At 40.8% G+C, this 18,520-nt stretch overlaps 1 protein-coding gene across 10 annotated transcripts in view; it reads left to right on the forward strand.

The window, feature by feature from the left end:
• The window catches only part of PLS3 (plastin 3), an 81,391-nt gene extending 67,991 nt beyond the window's left edge, over window positions 1-13,400 (forward strand). For all 10 annotated transcript variants that reach the window (XM_045881780.3, XM_045881757.3, XM_054509006.2 and 7 more), the window contains 8 exons: window positions 2,456-2,551; window positions 6,441-6,636; window positions 8,029-8,107; window positions 8,890-9,004; window positions 9,226-9,359; window positions 9,917-10,040; window positions 10,261-10,385; window positions 12,151-13,400. In XM_045881780.3, coding sequence (XP_045737736.1) covers window positions 2,456-2,551; window positions 6,441-6,636; window positions 8,029-8,107; window positions 8,890-9,004; window positions 9,226-9,359; window positions 9,917-10,040; window positions 10,261-10,385; window positions 12,151-12,283 — 1,002 coding nt within the window. In that variant the 3' untranslated portion in view covers window positions 12,284-13,400. The remainder of the gene's footprint in view (window positions 1-2,455; window positions 2,552-6,440; window positions 6,637-8,028; window positions 8,108-8,889; window positions 9,005-9,225; window positions 9,360-9,916; window positions 10,041-10,260; window positions 10,386-12,150) is intronic.
• Window positions 13,401-18,520: the final 5,120 nt, after the last annotated feature.

Raw genomic sequence — 18,520 nt, forward strand, 5'->3', positions numbered from 1 at the left:
GGATATCGCCAGGCCTTGTTGGCCCTCGGCCCCGGTGGTAGATTTCGGGAGAGCTGAAACCTAGTGAACAGTACTAGCGCCGAGTTTAACTTGCCTTCTCTGGGAAAGGGTCAAAGTATTATATAGTCCTGAGGCTTTCTATTCTGCCGCCTGTTAAACATGGAGTATCAGAGGGTGGGCCATGACCATTCTCTTCCTAATTGCCTTTCCCAGACCACAGGGTACCTGTTAGTAAATCCTGGAAGAGAGAGAAAGGGCCCCAGGATTCTCCTTCCCCTTTCTTATTTGGCTTCTTTCTATCATGTGCTCCCACCTGTAGACATTGAGTTTATGAGGGTAGTGATGAACTCTTACATATGGCTGTCTCGTACCTCAGCCCCTGCCCTAGGGCCCTCCGACCAAAGCCCGCCTCCAACCACAAGACCCGCCACATAAAAGACCTACAAATATTTCTTGTGTTACATTTTGGCATTTGCTTCTCAAAGGCAGTAAGGAAAAAACTAGCAGAGGAAGGAGACATTGGTAGCTTCCCAGAGAGAGGGGGCCAAAATCACCACAGCAAAAAAAATTCTCATTCATTGACTCGACTCTCTCCCAAATCCAAGTGTTTGGGACACAGGGAACACATTCAAGGATCTTCACCAGATGTCACTGACCCACAGGGCTATGAAAACGATAGGCTGTGATCCTATTGATGTGCTCAGTGGGGAGAGGAAGTCGTGCGATAGTTGCATTACTGATTTCACCAGGGAAAATTAAGGATCGCTCCCAAATTATAAGACCAGCAGGCCTCCCACCCCTTCTTTTAACTTACACAAGATGTTTGGCCAGGTATATTTTTGCTTTATGCATGAGATGTGTTCCCCAAAACCACTCTTAAATGGATTTTCTGTTCTGGGACCTCTTTGAAATGTACAAGAGGAAATGGTGTTTAAAAATGGAGCCTGCCTTGAATCTTTTTAAAAAGCAAAGGATTGTTCAGTAATGTGAAAAAAGGCTTCAAGTGTAATTTTCACCCGTAAAGCCCTTTCCAGGGTCGAAAGACACTGCTGGGTCTGCTCTTTCCCCGTTCTTCTCAAGGGCATAGGATTCGATTATGAGCTGTTCAGGCACCATTAAGAAGAAATTGTAAGCAAAAGCGCTTCCACGACGACGGTAATGCCCTCTTACGGGGAGGCAAATCCTGCGCCTGCTAATGGTGGGATCTGGGTTTGCAGTTCATGAATGGCTCTGAAGTCGATTTCACTCCCCTGATCTTCCCCACTGTTAGAATCATTTCTGGCATTCTGTATCCAGCTCGCTTAGGTGGCTCATTTAAGATGCAGCTCCCAGAGATTTGTATTTGGTAGGTCTGGGGTTGGACCCAGTAATCTGAATATTGAACGGCTTCCCCCAGGGGGTTAAGATGCACATAATCTACAGAGTTTACTAGGAGAAACGTTCCTTTATAAGCCTGTCCGGACCGTCAGGGTTCAGTAATAGAAACTGATCACCGCTGGGAAGGTCATCTTCCAATAGAGCAGGATTAAGGAGTCTTGACCCCAGGTTCAGTCCCCTAAAGGCAGAAGTTTACTTGACATGTGTGTTGAAGACGGTTATTAAGGGTTTGCCCCGGTACAGTGGTTCTCAAGTTGTATTCTGTAGAGGGTCCACACAGCCTGATTTCACCTAGCCTACCCCCATATGAGCAGCGCCACTTTGAGTTACTGGGATTCCAAGTAAAACATTCAAACAATGAATGAGTTCAGGAGCTTAAAGCAAAAAGAAAATCTTCAGGGAGCACCTGGGTGGTTCAGTCAGTGAAGCGTCCGATTCTTGATCTCAGCTCAGGTCTTGATCTCAGGGTCATGAGTTCAAGCCCCGCATTGGGCTCCATGCTGGGTGGGGAGCCTACTTAAAAAAAATATATCTTGTTTGGTAAACTATATTCAGGTCATACAGGGTTAAACGTTATTTCACCAACTCAAGAGTTACTCATTTAAAAAATGTCATTTAAATTTACAATTAAATACATCTTTAACATAGCTAATCTCTTCTCCATAGGTTATGGTATATATTGTGTTTTGTAATGATGTAACCTGTCTGTTTTCTCTTTCCCTATGCTTCCTGGATTTCTGCTCCTACTTTCTTTTCTTGCTTGTTTTATCTACCAAGCTTATTGACTTCAGTAATTCAGTGAAGGTACAGAACTAGTTAATGTGTTTACTAGCATTATTGTATTGGTAATGTTAATCGGTTGTAAAGTCATGATAAAATCCAGTTATCCATATTCGAGACAGACATTAGGCCAGATAGATGGGCTTTTCTGGGGGAAAGATCTGTTAGATTAGAAGACAGAGATTTGTGCCATATATTCTCACAAAATCCAGTGCAAATATCCTACCAAACATGGGACAATGGGATACATTCATTCTTTGTAGATGTGATCTCACTGAGATTTTCAATTCATTTGTAGGATTCCAAAGCCTATTTCCATCTTCTCAATCAAATTGCACCAAAAGGACAGAAGGAAGGTGAACCACGGATAGATATTAACATGTCAGGTTTCAATGTAAGTATAGGTGTTCATTTGAATTCTACAGTCTTACAAAATGATTGTCAATTTCTTCTAAGTAACAAGAATTTTCATAATTGCTTGTAATGGTGTTAAAAATTTTGAGCATTATTTTATAATTTATTGCTGTGGGTATAATTCAAAGGCAGAAAGAGTAGCTTTGGTGGAGTTTGATAGTTTTATTGGTTTATATTGATTGCATAAAATATGCAAAGCAAGGGTGGCGAAATAAGTGCTAGAAACTAACCTTTTCCAAGTGTTTGGATTATAGTCACAGTGAGAGATGTAATGACAAGCTATTCGTATATGCATCTGTAATATTCCTGTGTTGAGAGTAACATGAATATGTTTACAAACTGCGGATCCCTGAAATCCAGCTTGGGGACTCACTCATGGACCATATTCCCTGGTTACATCACTCAGTTGTTCAGTGACCTTCCCCAAATTGGATCTCACTTTGCTCATCCATAAATTGGGCTAGACGATTTCGTCTCAAGTTTCTAGGATCCCCTGGTGCGTTCTTTGTACCCGTTAGATATAGAATGCCTTGTACTAATTTAGAGAATCCGTATTTCTAGCCTACTAGGCAGTAGGATCGAGTAGATAACACGGGCTAAACCACTTACACTGCCCTTATCAGAACTGAATTTGTAACTGACTTGTGCGCTTATATTGCTGTCTGTATGTTGGACGTGAGACTCTGGTTCGGGTGACTTGGTATGGATAGGAAGCTGTCCTGTGCGCTGGGGAGCTGTCTGGGCAGGCTCGCTGGGTGACTGGCAGCCAGTACACTAACTGATTCTGATTTCCAGACAGCTCTTCTCCATTCAGTCTTCCCTGGCTGATCTTCAAACACTCCTCTGACTCTTCCCTCCCCAGAATCCTTCAAGGATTCCCCATTGACTCTAGACTTCAGTCTCAAGTGTTCTGCTTAGCATTTAAGGCCCTCCACAGTCTTGCTCCAGGTCTGGTAGCGAGTGCTCTTTCCCATTAGTCTCTACCCGCATCCCCTCACCCCTGCCCCCAATACTCATTTTACCTCTGAGCCTTTGCTCACACTTTTACCTTGTTGGTCAGTGTCCTTCTTCATCTTTTTCAGCCTTATTACCTTCTTTAGGGCCTAACTGACTGATAATTGATTTTTTTTATATCCATTATCACATCCAGTTTTCTCATGACCCTTTGTAATGCCTTCCGGCCCCCATCCCAGGCAACCACTCATTTGTTTTCTTTCACTTTATATTAGTTTGAATTTTTATGAGTTTTATATAATGGACCCCTACAGTATGTATCCTTTTTTTTTGGTCTAGCTTCTTTCACTCAGCATAATATTTTGATATTCATTCATGTTGTCACATGTATCATAAATGCATTCCTTGTTTATTCCTGAATTATATGCCGGTGAATGGAGATACCACAGATTTGTTTACACATGCACTTGCTGATGAGCATTTGGATTGTTTCCAGTTTGGGGCTATTACAAATATAGCTGCTATTGAGCATTCATACAGAACTCTTTGTATAAAGATATGCATTCATTTCTCTTTGGTAAATACCTAGGAATGAAATGGCTGAGTAATTGGGTATGTCTATGTTTGACTTTTTTAGGAAGCGGCCAATTTGTTTTCCAAACTGGTTGTACCATTTTACATTGCTACCGGAAATATATATATAAAAGTTCCAGTTCATCCACATCCTCACTAACACTTTAGTGTGGTTAGTCCTTTTAACTTGAATCATTCTAACAGGTGCCGAATGATCTGTCATTGTGGTTTTAATTTGTATTTCCCTAATGACCTATGATGTTGAACATTTTTAATGTGGTTATTTGCCATCTATGTATCGTCATGTTCAAACATTTTGCCCATTTTTAATTGCATTGTTTGTTTTCTTATTAGCCAGTTTTGAGTGTTTTTATGTATTTTGGAGACAAGTCCTTGATTGGATATGTGATTTGCAAATATTTTCTCTCAATGTTTTTCAAAGAACAGACGTTCTTAATTTTGGCAAAGTCAGATTTAGTCATTTTTTCTTTTATGGATCATGCTTTTGATGTTGTATATAAGAAATTTTAGCCTAACGCAAGGTCACAAATATTTCTTCCTATGTGTTCTCCTAGAGGTTTTATAGTTTGAGGTTTTACATTTAGAAATATGTTTGGGGTTAACTTTGAATATGGTGGGAAGTGGGGCTGGAGTTATTTTTGCATATATGTTTTTTTATTTGATTATTTTTTATTTCACTATTGTCTATTTGACTATTTAAAATTTTTTTTGTTTCTCGGCGCCTGAGTGGCTCAGTTGGTTAAGCGACTGCCTTCAGCTCAGGTCATGATCCTGGAGTCCCGGGATCGAGTCCCACATCGGGCTCCCTGCTCAGCAGGGAGTCTGCTTCTCCCTCTGACCCTCCCCCCTCTCATGTGCTCTCTGTCTCTATCTCATTCTCTCTCTCAAATAAATAAATAAAATCTTTAAAAAATAAAAAATAAAAAAATAAAATAAAATTTTTTTTGTTTCTGTCTACTCTAAAGTTTCCTCCTATTCCATCCAATATTATCAGTGCTTCATTAGGAATGCCAAGATGATCAATAAAGAAAGGATTTTAAAATAAGTTGGTAAATAGCATACAGCAAACAACATTAAAGTAATAACTGACAGGTTACAAGAAATAAAATAGGCTCCATGAGAGGAACTCACTATGCTCAGAGAGAACCCTGAAGAAAGGTTGAATCCCACTCAATTGCCCATCTGCTGGTGGTTACTGATTGTTTGCAGAAGGTAACAAACTAAATACACATTGTTCTGGAGTCCTGTACAATCATGGCACCTCACTGGAGCTTAAAAAAACTAATTAAAGATAGCATCACCCATTGAAGACAAAGTTAAGACTGTCAAATTACACATTCTGGGCAGCTTTAGTTTAAAAGTAACATTCCTCAGGTTTCATTTATTTTATCTCTTCTTTTCCCACCAGACTGTAAAACCCTTTCTCCCATGACACCGTTCCGCAGAAGTGCTCACGTTTGCCCCGGGGCAAAACTGTATTGTGTCGATGTAGAAAGTGCCCAGAGTGCCACTCTGTTCCTTTTCAAGTGTAGGTCACTAGAAACAGAAGATCCAAAAGCACCCGTTCCTCCCACGGCTCCAGGTTTTTCAGTTGTAGCCTTGGGAGGTGGGAATAGTGAGTGCCTGAGAAACTGTATTTTTGACATCAGGCTGAAATGATTGGATAACTTAAATTCTTCACCAAACCCTGTGTTAATCCAGAGCTGGGCATTCATCTTGGGGTGGGGGGGGGTGGGGGGGAGGCGGGTAACAAGTTAGGAGTCATGGGAATTAGTTGGAAGTAAGTATTCTTTACAGAAATGAGCAACTCTGCTTCTGCCTCGGTGGAAATGTTAAGTCAAATAAACCGTAACCAAAAAAGAAAAAAAAAAAAATCCTTGCGGAGGAAAACTACAATTTGAAATACACAATTTAAACCTGAAATTACATTACTGGAAACTGCTAGTCTTGATGATTATTTTTTAAATATTTTCTCATAACTTCTCTATCTTTTTCAGTCTCCTGCCTTCTTTAGGGCCCACTTGAAAAATCGCAACAGTTTTAGCTTTTTTCTGGAGTTTTCGCAGGGGAGATGTAATCCTATCTGAAGTAAATGCACTGTCCTCAGCTAAGTGATCTGGTGCCACCTAGCGTGTTTTTTAGGTACTGCATGCAAATACGGCCAACTTTTTCTGCTGTTGTATTCAAAACAATTTTATAATAAGTATCGTATGTTGGCCAAGAGAAAGTAGAATTGTATATCCAGCCTATCATTGTAGGGGAACATGTCTATATTTTTAGTATAGCCTTTTAAAAGATGCCTCCTTACTTTACTTCAACAGGAAACAGATGATTTGAAGAGAGCTGAGAGTATGCTTCAACAAGCAGACAAGTTGGGTTGCAGACAGTTTGTCACCCCTGCTGATGTTGTCAGTGGAAACCCCAAACTGAACTTAGCCTTTGTGGCCAACCTGTTCAATAAATACCCGGCACTAACCAAGCCCGAGAACCAGGATATTGACTGGACTCTGTTGGAAGGTAATTGAAGGTTTCTCACATTCTAATGTGCGGGACCACAGACCAGAAATACACAGGCCACGATGATTCCAGGATCTTGACTTAATAAGTTTCCTTCTCCACTTTCCCTTAGCAAATCTCTGCTGGAAGTAGACCCGAGGGCTGAGTAAAAAGTGGCAGCTGATAGAAAAGGGTGATACCGGGAAACTTGTAGTCAAGGATCACCTAGCTTAAGGCCACTTAGTAAACCATTGTTTTATTTTAATATTTTAGAAATAGATCATCTTTAAACCCCTCACCAGAAAAAGGTATATATGCACTCAATTTGACCTATCAGTTCACAGTATTATGTCATTCTTCCACAGTCAGACTAACCAGACAGCACTAGCCCCAGTTCCTTTTCTACTCATCTACTCAAAAAATCATAATAGGGAGTGCCTGGCCAGCTCAGTCGGTAGAGCGTGCGACTCTTGATCTCAGGGTCATGAGTTAGAGCCCCACACTGGGTGTGGCGATTACTTAAAAATAAAATCTTTAGGGCGCCTGGGTGGCTCAGTCGTTAAGCGTCTGCCTTCGGCTCAGGTCATGATCCCAGGGTCCTGGGATCGAGCCCCACATCAGGCTCCCTGCTCCGCGGGAAGCCTGCTTCTCCCTCTCCCACTCCCCCTGCTTGTGTTCCTGCTCTCGCTGTCTCTCTGTCAAATAAATAAATAAAATCTTTAAAAAAAAATAAAAATAAAATCTTTAAAATGATAATAATAATGGATGGCAATTAAGTTTGGGGAAGGCAGAGTTTACCTTTTCCAGATTATATATGCATGAAGTATAAGATTCAAATATGAACAAATGTAGTAGTCATTCCTTGACCATCTACTGGCAGGACTATAAAATCTTTACATTTTATGCTTTTCAAGTTTCACGGAACTTGTTGCTGTGATATAGGCATGTGAAAGGAGTGCTCGTGTGTAGCTTAAAATTTATAAATGTGTAGAGGGAAGGTGTAAATTCATGAGTATAGAGGGTTCATATGACCACCCCCCAAAATATTTTTGATTCCCCCCCCAATTTTTTTAAATGTAAAACTGATCACATCAGTTACTTTTGAGGTATGGGGACTTGGGGAGATATTGGGGAAGCCTTAGAAGGGGGAGGAGATTATAAAAAATTCATAAACCTCTAAATTGTTTGATTATAAAGTTGTATTCTTCGATTGTAAAATAAATTCAACAGATTTTTTTAAAGAAGGCTGTACCTAGAGAGAATGCATTTAGAGAGAATGTCTGGAGATTCATATTGGAGAAAACCTCTAGGTTTGTACAGAGGAAATGAAGTAATCTTAACTATGAATTGATATGATATGCACATATACAAGGTGTTTAATTAATATATACATTTTGTGAATATTCTTATTAGGAGAAACTCGTGAAGAAAGAACCTTCCGTAACTGGATGAATTCTCTTGGTGTTAATCCCCATGTAAACCATCTCTATGCGTAAGCCTTTGTACTGTTATTATCTGTTAGGCACATCGTGAATGGATGCCACAGAAGGAATTACAGCTCTAAACATTTTCTAGATGTTCGTTTACACTGGCTATTTAGATCGGAAGATGTTGAATGGTGACATCCATTATCATTTTCCGAATACACAGAAGCCCAGATTCTTTCTTTACATGATCATTAAGTGGAAGAGTGTATGAATGTCTTTCTAACACCCTACGGAATAGCCTTTATATTTTGAAAAGAGACCGGGGAATGCCTTAAGTACACCATCCATGATGTCTTGAGGCCTTTGTACTCACTGTTCTCTCAGCCTGGAATGTTCTTTTCTGCCTCAAATGCCTTATTCCCTTACTATATTCAAGCCACTAATTCAGGCCCTGACCACCACCTAACACTCCGTAACCCTAACCCTGGTTCTTTTCATCTTCATAGCAGTTATATATACCCCCAAATCAAATTACCTATTGATCCATATACTTGTTTATTATCTCTCTCTCTCTCTCTCTCCCTGAGTCTAGTGTAAGGCCAAGGATTTTCATTCTATGTGCCCAGCTTCTAGAATAGTACCTTGCAAATCAGAGGCTTGCGATAAGTATTTTAAGTGAACGGGATGGTGTTAGCTCTATTTTTTAGGACAGATTGATAGAAAATATGAGCCTTGGGTATTATCTGTGGTTTTATATGTTTTAGTTGCCAGTGTACTGTTATTGTTTTTAAGGAAACAAAGGCCCAGCTGTCTAAAAACACTGATTAAATTATTTTTAAATCTTTAGTGACCTGCAGGATGCCCTGGTAATCTTACAGTTGTATGAACGAATTAAAGTTCCTGTTGACTGGAGTAAGGTTAATAAACCTCCATACCCGAAACTTGGAGCCAACATGAAAAAGGTAGATCATTAAGTTGCTGTATACATTTGTCACGGGCTATTTTTATTCTGTTTGTTTCTTTTGTTTGGAAAACGCTTGCATCTGAGCTTCTTGAGAACAGGAACCGTGTCTTAACTTATTTTGATGTGCTAAGTGCCCAGCATCGTGCATGCGTACTCACATGTGTATCCAGATAAAGCAGATGAAAAATCCTCAACCATTGGCTTTTTGTGGGTTTACAGCTAGAAAACTGCAACTATGCTGTTGAACTGGGGAAGCATCCTGCCAAATTCTCCCTGGTTGGTATTGGAGGGCAAGACCTGAACGATGGAAACCAAACTCTGACTTTAGCTTTAGTCTGGCAGCTGATGAGAAGGTATGGTACCCAGTTTTCACTGTTTAAGCTCCACTGTCCTAGCGGTCTGTGACCCAGCCCTTGTTATTTTCAGGTAGACATGTCAATGACTACGCCCTGGAAACTTGTATTTAGACTCTAAAGTGAGCTTAGGTAACAGATAGATGCAAAAATTCTGAACAGCCCATGTATCCGTTTGAAAAAGACCTCTTGGGGTGCCTGGGTGGCTCAGTCGTTAAGCGTCTGCCTTCAGGTCAGGTCATGATCCCGGGGTCCTGGGATCGAGCCCCACATCGGACTCCCTGCTCCGCGGGAAGCCCGCTTCTCCCTCTCCCACTCCCCCTGCTTGTGTTCCTGCTCTCGCTATCTCTCTCTCTGTCAAATAAATAAATAAAATCTTCGAAAAGAAAAGAAAAAGACCTCTTAACTAGAATGCTGACACGCATCCATTATAACCGAGTACCAGCCAAAACAGCTTCTTTTAGGTCATTGTCACTGTCGGACTGGTACAAAAGGTGCATTTTTTTTTTTTTCCTCATGAAGTAGATTGGGACCTTTTCTTCCACTTCTCCTTCTAGATATACCCTCAATGTTCTGGAGGACCTCGGAGATGGGCAGAAAGCTAATGATGACATCATTGTCAGCTGGGTGAACAGAACATTGAGTGAAGCTGGAAAATCAACTTCCATTCAGAGTTTTAAGGTAAGACTTGCGCGCATTTGATGATTAAACGTCATGTGTGCCAGAAAGGATCGATAATTTAGAAGGCCAGGCTTTGGTTGGTTTGTCAGTGATTTAATGTTGTGCTACTGGCAAGATTCTCTTCAGCCACTGGGCTTGGTGTGTGGCAACTTGAGACAAGTAATCACGTGTTAATTTGTACAAACCTGAAACTCTTGGATTTACTGTCCTTTGACACTAGGACAAGACGATCAGCTCCAGTTTGGCAGTTGTGGATTTAATTGACGCCATCCAGCCGGGCTGCATAAACTATGACCTTGTTAAGAGTGGCAATCTGACAGAAGACGACAAGCACAATAATGCCAAGTAAGAGACACTGACGATAATGATGATTAATACCCACTCTGCGTTCTCGCTCAGGTTCGGCCACTTTACGGATGGTGTCACCTAAGGGGCGCCTAGGGGGCTCCGTCGGTTAAGCATCTGCCTTCGGCTCAGGTCATGAGCTTGATCCCAGGGTCCTGGGATCGAGCCCCGCGTCGGGCTCCCTGCTCAGCGGGGAACCTGCTTCTCCCTCTGGCTCGTGCTCTCTCTCCTTCACTCTCCACTTGGAGCCTCAGACTCCTCATCCGTACATATGGGAGCAACGATACTTACCTTAGAGATTTTGAAATGAATAGGCACTCGGTCAGTTGTTGCTTCAGGGAATTACCGAAATAATATAGTTTATGTTCATCTTACTACAAGGAGAAAATGGGCTAAGAATATTCATGCCGTAGATAAGAATATTCTTCTGTCTCTTTTTTGAAACGCGTTATTTACGGATGTCTTTTTTCACTATGCACAGATCGCCTTTACTACATATGTTGAGTTTATTATCTTGGTCCCTAAATGAGCAGGATGCTTAAGCCTCCGCTGAAACTATGCCTTGAAAGTTTTTTGTGGGGTGGCGGGTGGCTCAGTTGGTGAAGCGTCTGCCTTTGGCTGAGGTCATGAACCCGGCGTCTTGGGATGGAGTCCCGAGTTGGGCTTCCTGCTCAGCGGGGAGCCTGCTTCTCCCTCTGCTCCTCTCCCTGCTTGTGCTCTCTCTCTAAAATAAATAAATAAAATCTTTTTAAAAAGAATGTTTTTGGGCGCCTGGGTGGCTCAGTCAGTTAAGCGGCTGCCTTCGGCTCAGGTCATGATCCTGGAGTCCCGGGATTGAGTCCCTCATCGGGCTCCCTGCTCGGCGGGGAGCCTGCTTCTCCATCTCCCTCTGCCTGCTTCTCTGCCTACTTGTGCTCTCTCTCTATCTCTCTGTCAAATAAATAAATAAAATCTTAAAAAAATAAATAAATAAAAAGAAAGTTTTTTGCATTTCAGCAATATTGAGAAGGGCTTTTCCACCTGTCACTTCCCTTCTTCCCCAAAGACCTAGACTGTGACCTGGTTTCGCAGGCAACCCATGAAAGCTTGACTAGCATACACTGGAAATCAGCCCACTGAAAACCTTCCTTTTTCAGAAACGATCGTCTTTAAAGATTTGTGTTACAAAACCCCTAGAAATGTCTCCTGTATTAAGTGAAGGGCGCTCCAGCAGATTTCCCTAGCTGGACACATCAGTTCTTTCTTCCCTTGCTTTGTGTACCCTTTCCATTCCTTGCTCTGACCACTCTGTCCCCACATCTTGTAGACTCTACCCACCCCACCCCCGCCCTGACTGTATGGAAGAATTCATTGCATCTCCCAAAGCAGCTTGGATTTGAATATATGACATAGACTTCCGTCCCCTATCTCTAGGATCACACGAGAGCATCTGTTAACCCGTCAACATGCTCAATGAAAATATCAACATCGATCATACAGCCGATCTGGATAATTATATGTATTTTTTTCTCATCTTCGGTGTCATGTCAGAAAAGGGGTGAATAAAATCAGTCCCAAGCAGTAGGGCTGAAAAATCGGATGTCACTTAAGACTGACCTCAAAAACAAAACAGAAAACAACAAAAAGTAAAATCATGCTGCTCTGAAGTTTCAATATGAACGTTTCACATCCCAGCCAAATGACTTTACAAGAGGAAACAGATGTCTCCTATCATGTCCTTGACTAACAAGAGGTTCATCTTGATTTTTGTTTCCTCCACCAATAGGTACGCCGTGTCAATGGCTAGAAGAATCGGAGCCAGGGTGTATGCTCTCCCCGAAGACCTTGTGGAAGTAAAGCCCAAGATGGTCATGACCGTGTTTGCGTGCTTGATGGGCAGGGGGATGAAGAGGGTGTAAAATAACCAATTCAAATAAAAACAACCTTGCTCCCAGGTGCATGATTAGCAGGTCAACTCTTTCCAGGGGAAGTGCTCATGGCTTAAGGAACTGATGGTCATTGAAAGGACTCAGAGTTTTGATGAACAAGACTCCTCATCTTGAGAGCTCACAGGGGAAAGAGTTTTAATGGCAACAACTCCTCTTTCCCGTAGTCAAAGTTGGATTTGTCAGGCACCCCTGAAACGCGCTCACGGCCAAATCATTTACTCTCTCTCCTCCTAGATGGCTGCCCCAGACATTTCCCATTGCTGTATGTCGTCTCTGTGTATCTTTGCCCCCCCCACTTAGAATGTCCACCTCTTGGGACTTGCTTAGATGACCGGATATGAATATTGTTAGACCATAATTTTGTGTTTCCATCCAGGATGCTAGTTCTTACTCGAGAACTGGGCTCAGAGGGTATCTGGATAGGAGTATCCTTTGCTTATCTTTGTAGTACTGAACATTGGCAGAAGTAACTGGCTGTGCAGAATGTAATAGAAGCTTTTCGTATTCTTTTATTCTTAAAATCAGTATCTTTTTACAGTATTCTTTCTACGTGATCTTTTTTGTACATTTAAGAATATTTTGATTACATTAAATGAGACTGCTGATTTTGCTACTTTTTTTAAGGGGTCTTCAAGTAAGTAAAAACCATACATTGTAGGTAGAGGAAAGGTGTCCCTTGATTTTGCATCGACCCTCTCACACCCAAGTTGTAAACAGCTGACATATTTTGTCTTCAAACACTTGGTTCCATATATGCTTATTTGTTTTAAAAGCCTGTATCATCAAACTCTCTCTTTAGATTTAAAATGCTGTTGAATATGACACTTTTGAGGAGAGAGTGCGCTCAGAATGCAGACAGGAGACGGTAGGCCAAGCATGCTAAGCGTACCATAAATTTTCTAATTTTCCACCTAAAACAAGGAGACGTGGTCACTAAAAAATAAAAATATATATGTAGGACGTAATGTACTCTTGCTTTGTCAAGCTGTTTGCTATAGTTTCCAAGATCATAATGTTACTCTAACTCTGAAAAGTGATGTAATCTGGTAGCAATGTATTAGTTCAAATAAAGGCATTTACATAATAATCAGTCTCATGTTTCCGCCCCTTCGTGGTTTGCCAGTCAAGTTTGCCAGATTTTTCCCCCCCAATATTCTCTTTTTCTGGTGTACTGTACAAAATGACGTCTGTTCAATTTAAGCTTGCGGAGCTGAATTACAGGGTCTGAATGAAGAGGAGTCCCAATGGGGTCAGAGGGTTTTCTCCAACTTACCATGATGGGGGGATCCGGATAACCAGTGAGGGGAGATGGTTTCTGGCAGGCTTTCTTACCCTTCTCGCCCTCAACATTTGGGGGGCCGGCTAACTCTTGCTGGAGCGGGGAGGGGCTGTCCTGTGCATTGCAGGAGGTTTCACTGGCCTCCCTGGCCTCTACCCCTGAGAGGTCAGTAGCTCAGCCCCGGTGTGTAGAACAAATATGTCTCCAGACAACATGGCCAGAGGTCCCGTGCAAGGCAAAATCATCCCCAGTTGACTACCAGTGGTTCATGGTAGCATTTTAAGGCTTTGTCTGAGTGAGTAATACATAATCCAATCCTTTGACAAAGTGCATGGTTATGGTGTAAATAACTGTATTTATAGCTTGAGTAAGAAAGATTTTTCTGAGTATGATACAAACCCCAAAGACCTAAAATAGAAGAATAAGAAATTTGACAGTTCTGCTTTGGCAAAAAAAAAAACCAAACCCACAATTATATAAATCAATACAATAAGCAAAGTCAAAGTATAGATGGGCGGGGTGGGGGGCGGTTAGTTCCATTGCCTTAGTCCATTTGGGCCACTATAACAAAATACAGACTAGGTAGCCTATAAACAACACATTTTTTTTTTTCACAGTTGTGCAATCTAGGAAGTCCAAGATCAAGGTGACAGATTGGCGGTGTGGTGAGGGCCTGCTTCCTGGTTCATAGAAGGCCATCTTCTAGCTATAACCTCACATGGAGGTAGGCGCAAGCGAGCTCTCTGGGGTCTCAGATGAGGGCACGAATCCCATTCACAAGGGCTCCAGTCTCATGACTTAAGGCCCCACCTCCTAATACCATCACATGAGAGATTAGACTGGGGGGAGACACAAACATTTGGTCTATAGTACCCATATGATAGGTTAATTTTCTTAATATAAAAACAGCTTTAATGAATAAATAAAAGGCAAGTCTTCTGCAAACATATACCAGAGTAACCGGTAAGGACAATCCCATCTTAAGACCTGTCTTCTGCTAAAGAAAAAATTCCGTTAGGAAAATGGACAGGGGGGCCTGGCTGGCTCAGTCAGTGGAGCCTGTGACTCTTGATCTCAGAGGTTCTGAGTTCGAGCCGCATGTTGGGTGTCAAGATTACTGAAAAATAAAATCTTAGAAAGAAAGAAAAACGGGCAAAGGAGTTGATTACCCAATTCAAAAAATTATAATTGGCCAATGAACATAAAAAGGGAATGCTGATTCTCAGAAGTAAGGAGGGTTATGCCACTGAAACCAAGAACTGCTTTTTTTTTTTTTTAGTAGACTATTTAGAGCAGCTTTAGGTTCAAAGCAAAATTAAGTGAAAGATACAGCGAGTTCTCAGGGACCACCCGCTGCCAACACACATGCATAGCCTCTCTGATTATCAATGCTTCCCCTGGAGCGCTACATTTGTTAAAACTGATGAACCTACGGGTGCCTGGGTGGCTCCGTCGGTTAAGCTGCCTTCAGCTCAGGTCATGATCCCCGGGTCCTGGGATTGAGTCCTGCATCGGGCTCCCTGCTTAGAGGGGAGTCTGCTTCTCCCTCTGCCTCTGCCCCTTCCTCCTGCTCGTACTCTCTCTCTGGCTCTCAAATAAATAAATAAATAATTCTTAAAAAATTGATGAACCTACATTGACACATCATAATCACCCAAAGTTCATAGTTGGCATTAGGGTTCCCTCTTGGTGTTGTACATTCTGTGGGTTTTGACAAATGTATAATGACCTGTCCACCATTACAGTATCCTAGAGAATAGTTTCACTGCCCTAAAAATGCTCTGTGCTCTGCCTATTCAGTCCTCCCCATCCACTAACCCCTGGGAACCACTGATCTTTTCCCTGTCTCCTTAGTTTTGCCTTTTGCAGATATCCTATTCTTAGAATCATACAGTATGTAGCCTTTTCAGATTGGTTCTTTCACTTCGTAATACACATTTAAGAGACTGCCTTCTTTATGAACTGCCTTAAATTGATTTAAAAAAAAGTGATTAAAATGATTGATAAATTTTCTGTTGATGAAGGTATGTGAATACAGGCATTCTCCAACACCCAGATGGAAGAATGATCAGTCTACAGTTTGTTGAAGGCAATGTGGTAATTACAGTCAAACTGAAAACTGTCCTATCCTTTCACCATCAGTTTGTTTTCTATAGTTAAGAGTCTGTTTCTTGTTTTGTCTCTTTTTCTTTGTTGGTTTGTTTCTTAAATTCCACACAGGAGTGGAATTGTATGGTATATTACATATATAGTGTCAGGAGAGTTAAAATTTGGAAATACACTATTACCATAATCAGGCAAATAACAGATAACACTTTTTAACCTCCAGAGAAGTTGAGTACTACAGTGAACACCTATATATTCTTCACCTACACTCACCAATTGTTAACATTTTGACATATTTGTTTTCTTTGTGTGTTTGTATGTGTGTGTGTTTTTCCTTTGTGTGTGTCTTGCTGAACCATTTGAAAGTAAGTTGCAGACCTTGTGATGTTTTACTCCTAAATACTTAAGCATAAATTTTCTGAGAACAAGGATATTCTCCCACATAATTACAATAACATTGTCATATCTCCAAAATGTAACATAGAGGGGTGCCTGGGTGGCTCAGTCAGTTAAGCATCTGCCTTCAGTTCAGGTCATGATCCCAGGGTCCTGGTATCGAGCCCCACATTGGGCTCCCTGCTCAGTGGAGAGACTGCTTCTCCCTCTCCTGCTCCCCCTGCTTGTGCTCTCTCTGTCAAATAAATTAATAAAATCTTAAAACAACAACAAAATGTAACATAGATATCACACTTAATAGAGTCTACATTCAAATTTTCCAAATTATACCAAAAATATGTTTAAGGATGTTCTTAATAAAAATGCACACATTGTATTTGATTGTCAAGTCTCTGTTCTGCAAGATTTAAGATACTGGAACAATCTTGCATTTTCTTGTCTTTTGTGCCTTTGATATTTGTTAACAGTTCAGACCCATTTTGTTGTAGAATGCCCTATACTCTGGATTTGTCTGATAGTAAAAAGAAAAAAAATATATTCTTGACAATTAATAAGGCAAAATCATATTTCAAAACCTGGTATAAATGAGCACCTGGTATGAGTTTGTGGGGTTTGATAAATGGGTACAGTTGAAAAGATAACATGGCTTTTTTCAGGGCTGAATTGTTTTACATTTTTATTTTGAAATGATTATAGGTTAATAGGAAGTATTTAAAAATGAACAAAAGGTCTCATAGACCCTTTATCAAGTTTCACCCAATAATAATATATAGCTATAGTACAAATATCAAGAACCAGGTGGGCAAAATGGGTGAAGGGGGTCAAGAAGTACAAACTTCCAGTTTTAAAATAAGTCATGGGGATGTAACATACAGCGTGGTGACAATAGTTAAAAATAGTGTATAGCATATTTGAAAGTTGCTCAAACAGTAAATCTTCAAAGTTCTCATCACAAGAAAAACTTTGTAATCATATGTGGTGATGGTTGTTAACTAGACATTGTGGTGATCATTTCACAATACATGCAAATATTACATCATGACATTGTGCACCTGCAAATAATATAATGTTGTCAATTAGATCTCAAAAAAACAAACAAAACAAAAAGCCCCAGGAGCTAGAAAGGAGTAAACAGTGAAAACTGTGGGGGGAAGATAACAAGAAAACGTAAGAAATTGACATCGGTGTAATCCAGAGCTTATTCATATTCCACCAGTTTTACGCGCATTCATTTGTGTGTGTGCGCGTGTGTGTGTGCCATTGTATCATGTGTAGATTCATGGAACAACCAGCACAGTCAATGCTCCCTAGTGCTACCCCTTTAAAGCCACAACTACTACCCTTCATCCTTAACCCCGGGTCTATTTGTAAGTTCTCTATTATGTTTTATCAATCTGTGTGTCTAACCCTCTGCCAATACCACACTGTCTTTATTAATGTAGCTACATAATAAGCCTTAACATCAGGTCAAGTGATTATTCCCAGTTTATTTTTCTTTTTCGAAATTGTTTTAGCTATCCTAGATCCTTTGCTCTTCCATATACATTTTAGAATAAGCTTCTGTATGTCTACAAACAATTTTTTGCTGGAATTTTGATAGGAATTGTGTGAGATCTATAGATCAATTTGGGGAGAAATTTGACATCCTTACTAGGTTAACTCTTCCAATCCATGAGAGCATGGTATATCTCTCCATTTATTTAGGTCTTTGATTTCTTTAATCAGCACTTTAAAAAGTTTAAGTATACAAAGTCCATACTTTTTTTTTAAGTTTATACCTAAGTATTTCCTTTTATTGGGAGTGAGGTTTTGTGTAAATTTTTGGGGACTTTCTACAATCGTGTATGTAATCTGCAAATAGGAAATGTTTCCTTCCAATATGAAAATTTATTAAGAGGGTAGATCTCAGGTTAAATGTTCTTACCACAATAAAGTCAATTTTTTAAAAAGACAAAAACAGTCATTGCTTATTTAATGGGAAGTGGTCATCTGTCCTTTATATACCTGTATATACCTTCCTAGGAACACTGCATGGGAAGGTATATTTAAAGGATCAACAAGATGGAGACGACAACCACTTCCTGGAAAACATAGTATTTGTGAAAGATTTTTTGTATAAAACCATTCAACACCAGCTGGAGGAATGCAGCGACTCAGGAAGAATTTTTCAGATTTTTTTTTTTAAGATTTATTTATTTTGAGAGGGGGAGAGCCTGCCTGTGGCCACAAGAGCAGGGCAGGCAGGGGGTGGGGAGCAGAGGGCAAAGGGAGAGAGAGAATCTCAAGCAGACTCCCTACTGAACGCAGAGCCCGATGCAGGGCTCGAGCTCAGGACCCTGAGATCATGACCTGAGTGAAACCAGGAGCCGGATACTTAACCAACTGAGCCACCCAGGCGCCCCAAATTTTTCAGATTTTGTTCACTT

Source organism: Mirounga angustirostris, unplaced genomic scaffold, assembly GCF_029215605.1.
Source record: "Mirounga angustirostris isolate CCGP_5_RB_7025 unplaced genomic scaffold, mMirAng1.0.hap1 SCAF_11, whole genome shotgun sequence".
Classification (NCBI taxonomy): domain Eukaryota; kingdom Metazoa; phylum Chordata; class Mammalia; order Carnivora; family Phocidae; genus Mirounga; species Mirounga angustirostris.